We start from the raw sequence: 16,072 nt of genomic DNA, 5'->3' as shown, positions 1-16,072 counted from the left end.
TTGTCGTGGCGGGAGGCTACCGTTTAATTGATAACGCTTTTCGAGGTGCGTGTGGTCGCCCTTCCCGGCCAACAAGCTGCCCGTTTTCGCCGCAGCCACTGCGCGAGCCTAGAAAGCAAGCTACGGCGAAGAGTAAAGAACAAAATAAAGAGACAAAGAAAAAAAGAGGAAAAGAAGGCAGAAACAGGAATCGTCGTATGAGCTATATAGCGTCTATATGAAGAAGAATAGAGCGAACGCGAATCTTTCTATCGTTTTTCACGGCATTATCTCTATCCTACATTTCCGTCATGGGCCAAAGCATAGAAAGAAAAGGAAATAAAAGTAGGGCATCATTTGCGCAAAGCGAGGAAGCTTTCGCTCTGAGATGGGTAACAGCGGGACAGGGGGAGAGGCTGTAAAGACTGCACCATTCACAGCGTTCTGCACAGGCGCCCCGGAACAGCGATAAAGACAAAGGAGACACCTGGAGTGGGAAGAAACTATGGCAGCGGTGGATAGGAGGGGGAGATGTAGAGAAAGAAGGTGTCCGAAAGCGACAATTTGGGAGGAGTGCCGAACAAGAACAAAACAAGCGGGAAAAGAGGAGAGAGGGAGATGAGAAGCTCGGAGGCGGGCTGAGGGTAAGCAGACAGAGATAATCTTGCTCCGATTTAGCCCCGCTTCGCAGGGCCGAAACTCTTCTTTCCACTTGAGAAGACGACGAAGCGCTTCGAATCAAACGCCGCCTAAACAACGCAGGTAACGGCAATGATAGAGGGAGAATCGGACGCTGCGCTGCACACAACTGCTCCGTCTCCACTCGCGCAAGCAAAGGAGAGAAAAAAAATGGTTCGCAGTAAAAGAGAAATGTTAAATCTATTCAGCGTGCAGATGAAACTACAATGGTACCGTAAAAACGAAACAACCGAAGGAGTACAAGAAAAGATGAAAGTAAACACCAAAGAGAAACGGGAAAGACTAAACACGGTCGCGCAGTGGGGGCCGCACCCTGGGCATCTGGTACAAACGCACGCACGCACACTCGCGCCCCTGACTCGATCGCGCGCGCCAGCGCCGAGGCGACCAGAGCAGACCGCCACGATCAAAGGGAAAGCCGGGAAAGCAAAAAGAGGCAAGGAAAGGAAGCACCTCGACGGCGCTGCATGGCGCCGCGGGAGCCCCGGCGTCCCCCGATCCACGACGCTCTGTGACGTCACGAGCCCCTTGCCCGCCGAGTGGCGAGGCCGGCGCGTCACAGGACGCCGCCGATTGGGCAATTACGTGGAACCAATGAGAGAGCGCGCTACCTCGGAGCGGGCACTTTGCTGTTTCGAGATTCTCGCGCCTTATTTGTCGTTTTTTTTTCGGATTCTCGGGGGACCCTTCGCTCCAAGTTCGCTCCAAGGCTGCGCTGGCTTCCCTCTCTCCCCAATACGGGAGGCGATAAGGGAGGAGGGTCCCGCGGTGGCAGCGGTGGTGGCGAGCAAAATCGCTCGGCCCAGCTTGGCACGACTTTGTGAACGGCGTCAAAAATCGACGACCGCGGCCTTCGGCATTACGCGAGTAAGTTTCTAGCTTTTACTTTTTTCTTCTTAACGTCGTTCAAGCGGCACGAGAGCAGCGAGAGGACTTCGGAGTAGGAGTCGCGGCTGCTTCGGCTGCTGCTGTCGCCATTTCTCCCTCATTGGCCACACCGTTCTGTGACGACGGCTACGGCATCGTCATGCTGCACGAGGTGACTGCGACCGCACGTGAGGCCGGTGGTTGTGGTGACATCAAGGAGCCGGCGCCTTCGACCAAGAGTGTCGACCGTCGACTCGTGCACGCCTACTCGATCGACGCGATCCTGGGACTTGACAGGTCGTCGACGTGCTCCGAGGAGCGGCGAAGGGTGCCGGTGGGGTACCATGCCGGGACACGCTGCGCTTCGCCCACAGGCACGGACAGCGGATCCGACACGGCAAGCAATGGTGAGGCACCCGTTTCGCAACACGTGTAATGGTTTTTTCCATTTTGTCCAACAAGCTAATCAAGTTTCGGGGTCAATGCGCAAGAATATGTTACTGAGATGCTGTTATCTGATGATGCGCGTATCGTTTCGCATCACTGCAATAATTGGGGTGCTGTTTCAAGGTTACGAAGAAAAAAAATGCGAATCTTCACCCCTATATGCTTAGTGACCGACACCGAAAAATATTTTAGAATAGCTTCTTCCCTATTTTTGGCCATGAAGAGTAAATGAATACAAATTAAATTTTGCCTGTGCAATAAATCAATTATTACAATAATTATTCAAACAACCTAAACCATAGCGAAATACCCACAGCTGTCATTCACTCCGCACAAACCATGAATGCTGCTATACGCTGTGCATTGTGCTTGCAACGCTTATGTCACTACTTCGTGTAATGTAATAAAGCATAGCGAAAAAAATTCCGCTGGTCTTTGTGAAATGAAGGATGCGAAATTAAGATGACATAGAGCAATCGAAATGCAAGAATTAAAAAGAATGCTTAACAATAACATGTTGGACTTCACGTGCCGAAACTCCGTTATCTTTACGAGGCATGCTGTATGTACAATAATAGAGTTAATTTCATTTCGCACATCTTGTGTTCTTTAGCATGCACCAACGTGACATAGTATGCTGGCTTCTAGCATTTAGTTTCCGTCTGAATGCGAACACCACGGACGGAATCGAACCCAGGACTTTCAGCTCAGCAACCGAGCATCGCAACTATAGGTTCAACTGCAATGCTAAACAAGAGAATGGAACGACACAACGTGTTACACCTGTCATTGAGGGAAACTGCATGGCAGCTTAATGGATCTCATTTTACCATATGGTTTTTAATAGCGCAAATACGACGGGACACAAGGACTAGCAGAAATACGACATTCGCAACTAATTTTATTTCAGAAGCAGCACTTCATATATGTAACCCCAATTCCTAGCGACACAGAAACAAACTACAAACACCGAATCATTGCCAAAAAACCATTTGCACACATTCAAGTAATAGGGCACAATAGATAAACTGAGACATATTTAGATGATATAACAAATGCAGCGCTGGGTATCATTAAGAATATTGGCGTGGATCTATATGTGCCTCAAACAAAATTGAATAAAAAAAGGAAAGAATGTCTATGCAAACACGAACTTCAAGCGATAGTATAAGGCACTTATGCTCAGTCCCTTTTTAGTATAAGATAGTATAACTGCCTTATACTATATATCACTTAAAATTCGTATTTGAATGGGTATTTTTCCTTTTTTATTCAATTCTGTTTGAGGCACATGTAAATCCACGCCAATATTCTCAATGATACCCAGCGCTATCATTTGCTATATCATCTAAAGGTGTCTAAGTTCATCTGCCATGCATTATCACTTGAATCTGCGCAAATGGTTTTTGCCAATGATTCGGTGTTTGTAGTTTTTTTTCTGTGTCGCTAAGGGTTTGGATTATATATATATACATATACGAAGCACTGCTTCTGAAATAAAATTAGTTGCGAGTGTCGTGTTTCTTCTTGTTCTTGTGTCCCGTCGTATTTCCGCTACTACACCATATATGGTAAAATGATATCTCACCAACTAGCCCAGCTCTCAACCATATATTAGGTCTCATACTGGCCGCCCCTATATAGTTTCACCGTCAAATACCTGCAGAGAGATATTGAAGCACATATAGTCTATATTTAAGCTTGCATTTATTGCAAAATACGTATTCATCGCCACTAGCAGCGTTCACTACGCCCACCACTGTAGGGCAAAGACCTTTCCCATGTTTCACCAATCAACCCGGTTCTGTTCTTTCTGCTGCCACGTCATACTTGCAAACGTGCCCCGCCGCAGTGGTCTAGTGGCTAAGGTACTCGGCTGCTGACCCGCAGGTCGCGGGTTCGAATCACGGCTGCGGCGGCTGCATTTTTGATGGAGGCGGAAATGTTGTAGGCCCATGTGCTCAGATTTGGGTGCACGTTTAAGAACCCCAGGTGGTCGAAATTTCCGGGGCCCTCCACTATATACGGCATCTCTCAATCATATGGTGGTTTTGGGATGTTAAAGCCCACATATCAATCAATTACCTGCAAATGTTTTAATCTCATGTGCCCACCTAATTTTTGGTATCCCTTCTATTATTTACTTCTGAAATCTGAAAATTTCTTTACAAGTGTTTTTGCATTGAATTTAGAAGACCTTAAAATATTAACTAACAGAAGTAGTTTTGACACCACGCAAAACGTCCCGATGGGGATGTGAATAGGCTCAGCAAGCTTGCCACTTGTAATGCTCGCGGAAAATGTGTAATAAATGTATCCAACTTGTGAAAAACTTGACTCCATTGCTATGGAGATGTACGAAAAGAGGCAAACGCAAATAACCAACGAAAGCTCTCAGTATCGCGCAACTTTTTTTCTTGAAAAAAAATTTTCTAAAAACAGAACTGAACGCAGCACAGTTTATTTTGAAAATAATTAATCTAAACTGGTGCAACAAGCGAGTCTGAAAAGAAGCATGCTTGATTAATTATAGCTATAACTACAAGATAGCGAAAAAAATATGCTCAAATATAAAATATATGCCTGCTAAACTGAAACACGAAGAATCCACTAGCAGCAATAGCACGTATAATATGCACGAATAGTTGTAAATATTGATGCTTTCGTGCTTAATGTCTGATGAAGTGATCTTTTATTCAATACAAACTTAAACCGCAGACTTTGAATGTTTGCACGTTATCATGGATAAGCTCTGCAATTGAAAAGGCAAAGGCATCAAGAATTGGCAGAACCACGACACTCATTATAATAATTATTATTATTTGATTTGCATACACAGATACACAAAAATACAGAGGAAAGAGAGAGAGAGAGCAAGCTGGCAACTGCCACCTGGAGGGGCACAACGGCTGCTCAGTCTTTCGGGAGGAGGGAAGAAACAGAGGAAACAAAGATTGGGTGGGAGAAAGAGGAAAGAAGATGGGGAAGAGAAAAAATGACGAAGACTTCGACAAAAAAGAGTAAAAAAACGTAAATAAAAATAATAAAAAATAAAAAAGACCGTTTATAAACGGGTGGCCAGGTCCGTTTGGTTTATAAATGTAAGAAGAGCTCGGTGGCCCTGGTCGCGTCGGGAAGCACTATAGCCACTCGGAAAGAGGTAGTCGTCCAGAGTCGCGCACTTAAGTCCTAGGAATTTATAATCCTTAATCAGTAAAGACCGCTGCGTAGAAAATGTGGGACAGTGCACAACGAGATGCTCAGGTGTTTCGCAAGAGCCACAAGCTGCGCACTACGGGCTGTCCAGACGGCCTTGACGATGTAATCGTTCACGCACCAGCACAGAGCCCACTCTTAGTTTGTACTCAAAGAAACAGACTAACACACATATTTGCCGTGATAAACAAAACTGGAAAATAAAGATCAAATACATTACGAAGAACAGAAAGGCTCTATCTATATAGAAAGACTACAAGTCACCCTATTTTTTTATCACAAGAGAACTAGCTTTCGACGAGTTAACATCAGTTGAAATTGATGAAGGCAAGCAGTCGGTATAATAATGGCTTTGGAAATAAATGATTTAGCAAAGGTGGGTGTGCGGCAAGTGATGTATTTGGTCTCGAAAGGATCGTCACGACATCGAAAGACTGCTCGGGTCGAGTGAATGAAATTGTGAAGTTACGAATAATTGTAAAACTTTTGCTAAAAAGAAATAAACGAGCATAAAAACCTCAGCTATAAAGGCTCACAGGTGTTTTTACCAAACAGATATGTTGCTAAGCAAACACATACCAAAGAATGAAGCTGCGATAATATTGCAGTCTTTCCGGATTTTACACGACATAAAAAATATTGTTTTTATTGCCTTTTATTTTTTTATCGCTCTGCCCTTCTCCCAGCATAAAGGCGTGAAACATCAATGCTTCTGCAGTTAGCGTCTCTTCCTTATCGGCTTCTTTCTCTGACTCGATGCAACTGCAAGAATATAATGTGAAGCAACAGTTCTCTGAGTGACATTTATGATAGAAATCAACACAGTCGCGGGTTTCCTTACTAAAATTTTTCTATATTTACTACAACCACCATAGCTGAACGTGGCAGGGCACCAAATATATTTAAATGTTTGCGTAAAATTCTTTAAGGAAGTTTAGCAATCAGTGACACAATAAGCTTTTTTTTTACTTCGATAGAAAGTTTGGTTGTACTAGTGCGAGTCACAGAACCTGCTCACGTTGGCCATTAGATACCTGAAATTAGCCATTAATTGTCACGTGCAGCCATTTGCATGTAAGATAAGACTACTTACTTACTTTACGTTAAGTGCTTGCTCAAAATCACTTTCGTTTTCTCCCCGATTAACTCTTTTATTACAGAATCGGTCCCACTAAATTATAGCTAGAGTTTTAAAATATTCTGATGGTTGCTGGAAGCACGAAGCCTGCTTTGTTTCTCTTCGGTTTTCTTTTTTTTTCCTTCTCGCTTTCTTTCTTTTTCTCCGTATATGCTTCCTTTTTCAATCTCTTTTACTCTCTTTGATTCTGTTTACTTCTTCTTTAGATTTTTCTTCTTATAATTTCTCTCTCTCTCTTTTTCCATTTTGCGTTTACTTCCTCTCTTTTTTTACTTTTGTACGACGTCACACATGCAAATTACTTTACGAACTAAATTGGATGTCCGGACCCACCAGTGTGTGCCAAATGTAACGTCCTAAAGATATCATTCACCTCCCCTGTGAATGCACACTATGCGCACCGGAGGGACAGTCTCCGAAGGCGGCCTTGAATCTCCAACGACACTCGAGCTTGGAGCTGACACATATTCTGGGCCCATGTAAAAGCAGCTCCGCTAGATTTACAAGCCACAAGAGCACCAGTGACTTTCTTGCGGGCCACAAGCCTGAATAAAGCTTTATAAATAGTGTAGTCTATGCGTGTGACGTACTGTAAGTGATATGCGTTTATCAATGTATCATAATCATCACCCAGCACCTAGAATAGCATGCACGTTAGGAGAAAAGCCAAACACTACCAGCTCTTCATTCAAATATTTCTTTCTCTCTTCTTATACATGTTTTTGTCTGTACGCAACGACAAGCGAACTGCTTGTTGTTCTTTCGCTGATGATAATAAGTGATTATGTCAAGGTGTTCGAAAAATAATGGGAAGGAGACTTCTCCTTGGCACGCACGCACACTCAATGAAGCGTTGCGGCAAGTGACGACGACAGCATGTACTATGCAGCACACCACAGCGTATACACCCGGTCCCCTGAAGCATACTGCTATCGTCTCTATTCTTTATTACATATTTATGATCTTAAATGTGCTCGTGTATTCTTTAGGTATATACGGTTTCTGCTGCTTACCTTTCATTTGGGGGGGTGATGCAGTTTTCGTCATCCTTGCAACGATAGTTTCGAATCGGTCAACCAGCTCCGAAGTAAAACAACAGTTGTGGGCTGCTCGACGGGCCCACGACTCAGCACAGAGACTTGGTCCTCCCGTCCCGACGTGGGAGAGGCCCGCAACGTGCTAAAGCGCGTGTCGAAGGACGTAACGAAGATAATCCATTAATCCAACCCGGCACTGTTCAGCGAGGGATGTTGTTTTGGAGGTGTAGGATAGAACTGAAATCGAAATGAGTGTAAAAATATTGGAGTAACATGAAGAGATCAGATAACGGCAGAATTCGTAAGGGAACAAAATGGGATTGAGCGAAAGAAATGAACCTGGGCTGACAACGTAATACGAAAGACAGACAACTATACTAGGCAGTAAGAGCAACAAAAAGGTTACCAACGGATAGAAAACGAAGCCGGGGAAGGCTGAGAGGTAAGTGGATCGACAAAGTCCAGAAGTTCGCAGGGACGAAATGGAATCGGCTTGCACATGATAGGCCAATAATGCGTGGCGTTTTACGTCACGAAACCTCACGTCATTATGAGAGACGCCGTAGTAAGGGGCTCAGGGAATTTCTACCATCTGGTGTTCTTTATCAACGTGAACTGACATTGACCAGTAGACGGGTCATTTCGCCTCCGCCGAAATGTGACCGCCGCTTCTGGAATCGAACCCACGACCTTCGGCAGCCGAGCACCATAACTCTGCTACATTGTAAACTGGAGATCGGACACACACTACAGGGTAAATTGGAGAGAGAGAGAATTTATTTACAGAAAGGTAGAGAGGTCGGCCTGAGCTATAGTTTGCTCTGGCCTGCTACTCTACACTGGGGAAGGGTGACTGAGGAGTGAAAGAGTGAGGAATGACGATGGTAAGGTAAAGAGATGATATGCTCTTATTAGGCTGCAGGTAACTCTACAGACGTGCATCCAGACCAGTGGCTTCTAAGAAAGCGATGACGGCTCGTATGACCACATGTGGGCTGCTGGCGCCAGGCCAAGGACCTAACACAACCTCATCGGTTAATGGTCGACTAATACATCGACCAATCGAAGATATCAGTTGCTGACGTTCGCTTGCATATGCTGGACAGTCGCGAAATATATGTTCGAGCGTTTCTGGCAACCGCTGGTAAATTGGAGATCATCGGAAAAGGCTCTTAGTCTGCGGGGACCAAAAAAAGACTAATAATAATAACGATGATGGCGATGATGATGATAATGAATCTAAATTACACATTACGTGTTTTTAAACGTTGAACTTCAATACAAAGGTGTAACTACGCAGTCATTCGGGCACTTAGCGCTCTTCGAAACGCGGCCACGTGTTAATAAATTAAGCTCGGTGCTCAGCACCATAATGATATGGGTATAGCAAGGGTGTAATCGGAACTCACGAGTCTTGCATGATTGGCAAGCAAACGATAGCATCAAGCTTGGGCTAATGCGAGAAACTTTTCGGGGCAACCTTAGTGGGGACTAAAGTGAAACAATTAATCGAGTTAGAGCGATAAATTTTACTTTGAAAGGTGTAACGTCAGTCATTGTACCATCATATTTGCAACTTTCACGGCCTAGAGGGGGCGCTAGTGTAAGCTCTACCTCGCCTTTGACTAAACGGCGTCTGCACAGTGGCATCTAACCTATTTTGTGATTTTTCTAGCTCAGCAAGCAAACAATAAAGCGTAAATTATTGCTATTACGACTCACCGTATACCTGTCCGACTTTGGTAGTTCACTACTGAATTCATAATAACCGTAGTTGAAATTGCGAGCGACAAAATATAAAGCACCAGCGAACCGCCAAGGTGAGGCCGACTGAACGATGGCAAGGGCTGGCTGCGTTCCCCAAACGACAGTTACGACGGACGCCGCATGGCAACGCCACCATCTGTGAAAGTTGCGAATAGCTTTAATGACAGAAACGAGAATCAAGGAAAAAGTCCCGTTCTTCAATTTCGCGCCGAATTCTTCGCGTGCGATGGCGCGGATTTCAAAGTGCATTTTTCGTATTCACGACGACAATGCTTCAACCAAATGTGCTGAAAAGCGTCAATTTTCGGAGTTTAATGTCCCATTCCGGAACCTCAAAAAGTTGTCTATAGGACGTCCACTATTGGTCCGTGGCTTCCTAAGAGTACAGTGTACTTTATTCTTACCAAACAGGGATGACGTAGGCCCCTAGTATAGGTCATCAATATTTATGACGTCATGACCACTCGCTCAGGAACCTGACCGAGGCGTCGCTACTTGCATTATCCTTCTGCGCGTTTCCCCGCCAACCAAATGTTTTCTCACAGCAAGCAGGGGGATATCGGTATTGTGAAATTGTAATTTACTAATCCAAGAAAAATTGATTTTTTTCGTTAGTATTCTTTTAAGAATATTCAAGCTCCAGCGCTCTTCCGGAGTTTGCGTCAGAACCATCGCCACAACAATTAGGGATCCCAGTCCAGAAACAAATTACCCTCAAAATGCAGACTATACTGACTTCTGAGATTACCTATGTGCTATAGTGCCACGCTACCACGGTTTATTTTAGAAAGCGAAGTTGTGTGTACATACATACTTATTGATAAGAAGCAGAAGATGAAGAAGAAGGAGCAGTAGTAGGTGGAGGAGGAGCTGATTGGAATGATTGATCATTTTCACTGGTATAGCGCACCACGACAAGGACACACACAAAGGAGCACTGTGTGTGTGTGCATCTCTCCTTTGTGTGTGTCCTTGTCGTGGTGCGCTATACCAGTGAAAATGATGAATCTCAACCAACTAGCCCGGCAACGTGCCTTGCAATGATTGATTGGAATGAATTTTGTTTATCCTCTGCAGAGAATACTATACTTCAATTTTTAACACGGTTGCCGTTTATACCTATAGTTGCGCCGCTAGTGTGCGTCGCCTTGCTATGACGTCACTGTGCGTTGCCTATAGCAACCCCACGACACAGCTGCACCTAGCGCATGCAGTAACTTTGCTGGCTGGCGCTGTCTTTGTCCTCTTCATCGTCTGCTGCACTTCCCGAGCAGGCGCGCGGCCCACGCTCATCCGTTGAGCTGATTTGTCCGGCGTGGAATGCAATAACTAGGATGGACGAGAGAACGAGCACAGAAAGAAAGAAAGAAAGAAAAAAAAAGAAAGAAAGAATGAAAGAAGGAAAGAAAGAAAAAGGAGGAAAGAAAGAAATGCAGAGGGAAGGAAGAGGTAGAAACCGACTCAAAACGACATACATAAAAAGAAGAGAGAGTAAAACTAAAAGAGAAAGAAAGAGAAAAAATATAGCTAGAGATGAGGATAGCGAAAGGTAAACAAGCAGAGCAGAACAGAGAAGAAAAAATAGAAGGACAAAGATAAGAAAGGCGAGAAACAGAGAGAAAGGAATGCATGCATGAAAGATATTAAAACTTCGACAAAAAAAAAAAAAAGATGGAGAAAACACAGAGTAGAAGCAAGAAGAATAAAGAAGAGCTGGGCCAACTAGCTCAACTGCTCCTTCAGGTATGGCGCCACTAGTGCGAAGCTGCCCAAATCCTTTTTTTTTAATTTCTACTGTTTTGCTTACGTCTGAAGCATTCTTCTTTCTCACTGTTTTTTTTATTTTGTGTGTGTGTGTGTGTGTGTGTGTGTGTGTGTGTGTGTGTGTGTGTGTGTGTGTGTGTGTGTGTGCGTGCTCGCGCTACTGCATCACGTTCGAAACTGTTCAATTCGTCACGTATAGCATACATATATAGTCAGCAGGCGACTGAAACCAGCATGGCAATTGGATCGGCATAAGATGTGACGCATCTGCCTGCAAGAAATGCAAGCAGAAGGTGTGTTTCTATTCACCATAAAAACAGCCCCCGCCCCTTATTTCGCGTCATCTCCGGTAGAAGCAACGTCTCAAAGTTCAAATATAGAAAAGGCATATGAGGTCCCAGCAGGTTTTTAGGATTATAGAGTCGCGTTCGCAGCCGCAACCTCCTCACTCCTCCCATCTCACTGTCACCCGCCGTCAGTGTGCTCTTGCGCAGACGACGCAGACCCGTACAGGCTTGCAGACGATTTTCTCGCGTGTCGGCCCGTTTTGGCTCCGTAAGCCGGACATAAGAAGAGCTGCGACGTAATCCAAGCCAAGCCGCGCACGCACCGCAGCCGACGGGCGGCAGTGTTTTCCCGCGTTGCGCTACGAGTGGGTGCGCGTTAAGCCTAATCGTGAGTGACGTTCGAGAAGACAATACGGCAAGAAATCCGTGTTGGGCTACCGCTGCTCACCAGACTAATTTGAAGTGGGCCGGATTTAGAGACCTGGCTGAATATGCTTCTTCTAAGCCAATTACGCCTGTCAAACATTGCCGCGGAAGCAACAGTCTGTCCCGTTTATTTTGACAAGTGCTTTCCGCGTGGTACTCCGACTGCTCGAAAAGAGTGAGCAACGCTGTGAAGACGCTGTTGCGCAACAATCAATCATTAGAACAGTAATAACTAATAACACATTGAGAACAACGCAATATATCCAAGAAACTTCAGTGCAAGTGCGATATCATTAGTCACCCTTTCGTTAATAACAATATTCACAGTGCTACCGTATAAAAGCTTTTTGTGATTATGTGCCCAGCTTCTGATAAAGGAATAACAGCTAATTATAATTATTTTTGATAACCCAGCTTTGCTTCTAAATACGTGCATCTTCGTTACAAGCACGCAGATTTCATAACTTCGCTATATATATGCATCAGATATCGGAGTCCCGGGTTGCATGTTCACAAAAAAAAAAAAAAAACATGCATACACTGCAATTGAACTCAAGCTGAGATCACGGATATTTCTCATTCAAGACGTATTACTGTACAACGATGATATTCTGTCAGTGGCAAAAAAAAAACAGAAACAGCGAACGAAATTTTTTTCGAATTGAGCACCTGCAAGTTACATTTTGACGAAAGCTTCGTAAGTGAAAGTTCGTTGCATAAAAGAGGAAAATATAGCCGTTTCATTTGCTTCGTCCATTGTTGATGAAGACGGACGTCCAGCTGCAAGAGCCCTTATGAAAGGGAAGCTTGGTCAATCTAAGCCCGATATCTCAGGCATTCCACTTATCTTCCCTTAAATGAATGTAAATCGCACACAATGAAAATTCATTGGTAGCTCAGTCAACTTTGCTTATAGACAAATCTTTCCTTTTTTAATAAAACGAGGATAGAGGCGATTACAGAATAAGCTGCATATAGTGTAAGCAAATTGAAGAAACAGCCGCCCGTCATAGTACAACATGAAAAATAGGAGTGCATGTTATGAGGCTCACAAAGTACTACAAAAGATGTAAGAAATGTTAATAAAAAAAACTCTCTGGAACTAAAACTGCATGACACATTTTCGACACAATAAAGGTGCGTAGACGACACTTAACGAATTTCTTCCACAAAACGCATGGAAACTGAAAGCAATTCTGGGGTTACGTCGCGCTAGGTGACATTGGTACAGGGCTTTCATTTTTCTTTTTGTAGCAGATTAAGCAATAAATCGGCATGGTTATTGAGCACCTGCTTAACACGCAGAAAGCTTTGGTGATTCCTCCACGAACCGACAATGCTCTTATAATTTATTTATTTACATATACCTCTAATTTTAGCTCACGCATGACGTTGATTGTTTGCTCCCAACTAACGACGCTGATATGGACACCTAAATCTTCATTTCGGTGAAACGGGCTCTTTGACGCTATCGCTTTTAATATTGTTGACCCACATCCTGCACAATCAGCAGATACCGGAATTGCGCTACCTACATATATCAGAGAACGCGCCTATGAAAACAAATTACATTTTTTCAATACCATTTCATTAGATTTTCTATCAACGTTTCCCAAATGATATATTCCTTGTCTGTTTACATGTTTTCCAAACTTTATCTTGATATATATATATATATATATATATATATATATATATATATATATATATATATATATATATATATATATATATATATATATATATATATATATTCCCTCTGCTTAGTGCGCAGCATAATAGCCAACCTTGGCAGTTAATCTCATTCGTCTGTGTTCAATAGCTCGGAGGAGTGTTAGCCAGCGCCACTCGGAGAAGCCCAAGCTTCGAGTGTGGAACACTCTTTTTTGCCAGAGGGCGCTGCGGAGCACGCGATCATCGCACATGGCGGCGGCTGACCAGTAATCTCTTGCATACTGCCTAAGGCATCAATTCTGCTGGGACAAAATTCTCGCTATATCAGAGCACGATAGTAAGGGAATTGTCCGAAGGGTCTTCTTTTCTGTATTATGCACTACTAATGATATTCATAGACAATTCATCCAAGTAAAGCACCGGAGAGTATATGTATATGTGGTTTGTTCAGAGTAATTTAATGATTCTATCCTCCATTGAAAAAGGCCTAAGTGGAAAGGGTAATGTTTAGGTCAACGTTATTTTTTTATTTAGGTTAAAATCCTTAATTACATTTAAGAAACGACAAAGAACATCCCCTGCGCTTTCGTTGGCTTAATTTTTTGTCAATTTCATGCCCGACAACTGGTCTTTCTACGTTACAAAACAAGCGCAAGAATCCGGTCTTGCATAAGTTCCACAAATTAAAATTAAACAAAAACAAACATCAAGGCTCTTTCAGGTGTTATGCTACCCTACACCGCCCAATATTACGGCCTAACCCGAAGTCGTTGACTGCATGCGAAGCGTGCGGGGAAAAATTTTGGGCTTGCCTTCGAGGTATACCGGCATCTCTTCATCCGTCTTCCCAACCATTCTCTCCTATAGGAAAGCTGACAGCCGGCTTGAGCTCCGCATTGAACGCAATGACGTCCCCCACTCCTCGAGGACTATTCAAACGACATGGACCAGATATCAAATGGGGCTCCTTCTTTTTCGTATTGATTTCATTTTTTTTTTCGTCGCGATTTTTCGTTATACGCGTGATATAGTCATGACAGGACCGACGCCTTTGTATACACTGTCCTGCAGTTACGTACGTTAAGGGCACGCCTGCCTTGCTTGATGCGATGCACCACTTTGAACTGGCTGCTCCGTAAACCTGCTTCGGGGCACGCAGTTTTACTTATTCTATGGAGCAGTCACGTGAACAAAACCAACGTCAGCTCCTACAATCACATTTTGAAAAGCAAGCGGGAATTCGGTGCCCTCTGGCAGGTATAAGATGGCGTGCGACAAAAATAGGGGCGGGCGTGAGTGCTGAACTGCGAACGTTTCACTGCCACGAGCACACGCGTTCTTGTCAAATATGGAGGGCTAATCTGAATGACATACGTTTGCGTAAAGAGGTGCCTTCGGCCCTGCTGAAATTTGAGGCACTTGGTTTGGGAAACGCCCTTAGACACGCTCTAGTCGCTGTTAAGTGGAGAAGAAATAGTGGACTATATATAGATGTCGGGGGTGGCTAGAGAGGACAACTGCCAACTCCCCCCAAATCACGTGAGGGAGCCACAAGCTCACTCGCACCTTTTACTCAATCGGATTTTCCCGCCATGTTTTTAATGTGTTAGTGCTCCTTTTAAACGATGATAACGGTCATTATTGATGCTCTTGCATCGCCAGAGGGTATTCTCACCTTTGACCCAACAAAGACCCTATCATCATCGATTATCTGTGTTGAACACTGCATCTGTCAGTCAGGTGTCGCTGCTCGAAAGGCTGGTTCTTGCTGTTGGTGTGCCTCTAAAGTGTTGTTGATTTGGAAGCTTGGCCGAGTTGGCACACAAGTACGCTTGGGATTCAAGGGAGCGTATACGACTGGAATGGGCTCAACTAAAGGCGAGGATGACGCAGCGAGCAGCGTAAAAGAAAATGATAGGTGTAACTTCAAGAGACAAGAAGACAACATCGAGTGTATCGAGGAACAAATGGGTGTTAGGGCATCATAGTTGAAATGGGGAGGTAATGGCCATGGGCAGGCCACGTAGCGCAAAGGAGAGATAACCGCTGGTCATTAGGGAATTACAGACTGGATTCTAAGAGAAGGCAAACAGGTGAAGGAGAGACGTAAAGTTAGGTGGGCAGATGAGATTAGGACGTTTGGGGATGTAAAGTGGCAGCACCAAGCACAGGACCGAGTTGACTGTCGGAACATGGAAAAGGCTCTTGTCCTACAGTGGGCGTATTCAAGACGATGACGATAACGATGATGATGCGACTGGAGATCAGGTAAAAAAAGACACAGATAACGTTTTCTACGATGTTGCAAATCTTGCAAATCTCCCAAAAGCCTCTGCAGCTGTTCCAACTTTCTTTGTTTTTATTTCTTTAATTTCAACGTTGGAATGCGTTCGAAATCGGTATAGGCTTTGTGAATGCTCACTGAAGCGGGTACAAGTTGCCCATACACAATCTGCAGTGATCTAATAGTCTAGTGTTATACTGCCACGTTCTATTTCCCAAGTTTTTGTTATCGTCCCAAAACACCACACAATTCTCAGCGCAAACCGCGCCTGCAGTTTTCGAGAGGGTTCCGGACTGTAGTAGATCATTTCGATAAGATCACGCCCACTGTGCGATTGGTACAAATTGTTCTGGAACGTACGCCGCCGCCAGCGGTAGCGCTAGAACATTCGACGGCGGGAGTATAAATGCCGACGCGCTTCGCCGCTTGTCAGTTGTTGATCGAAGGCCGACGCTCCGTTCGCCGCTATCAGTCCGAGACTGCTATC

The 16,072-nt window shown here is 44.2% G+C and overlaps 1 protein-coding gene across 1 annotated transcript in view; it reads left to right on the top strand.

Annotated features, from left to right (window-relative positions):
• The window catches only part of LOC142767308 (uncharacterized), a 65,168-nt gene that overhangs the window by 22,350 nt on the left and 26,746 nt on the right, over positions 1-16,072 (top strand). Inside the window, exon 2 of the mRNA XM_075868763.1 lies at positions 1,590-1,952. Coding sequence (XP_075724878.1) covers positions 1,590-1,952 — 363 coding nt within the window. The remainder of the gene's footprint in view (positions 1-1,589; positions 1,953-16,072) is intronic.

This window comes from Rhipicephalus microplus, chromosome 1 (assembly GCF_043290135.1).
Source record: "Rhipicephalus microplus isolate Deutch F79 chromosome 1, USDA_Rmic, whole genome shotgun sequence".
In the NCBI taxonomy this organism is placed as follows: Eukaryota; Metazoa; Arthropoda; class Arachnida; order Ixodida; family Ixodidae; genus Rhipicephalus; species Rhipicephalus microplus.
This window is presented reverse-complemented; position numbering and strand designations above follow the sequence as displayed.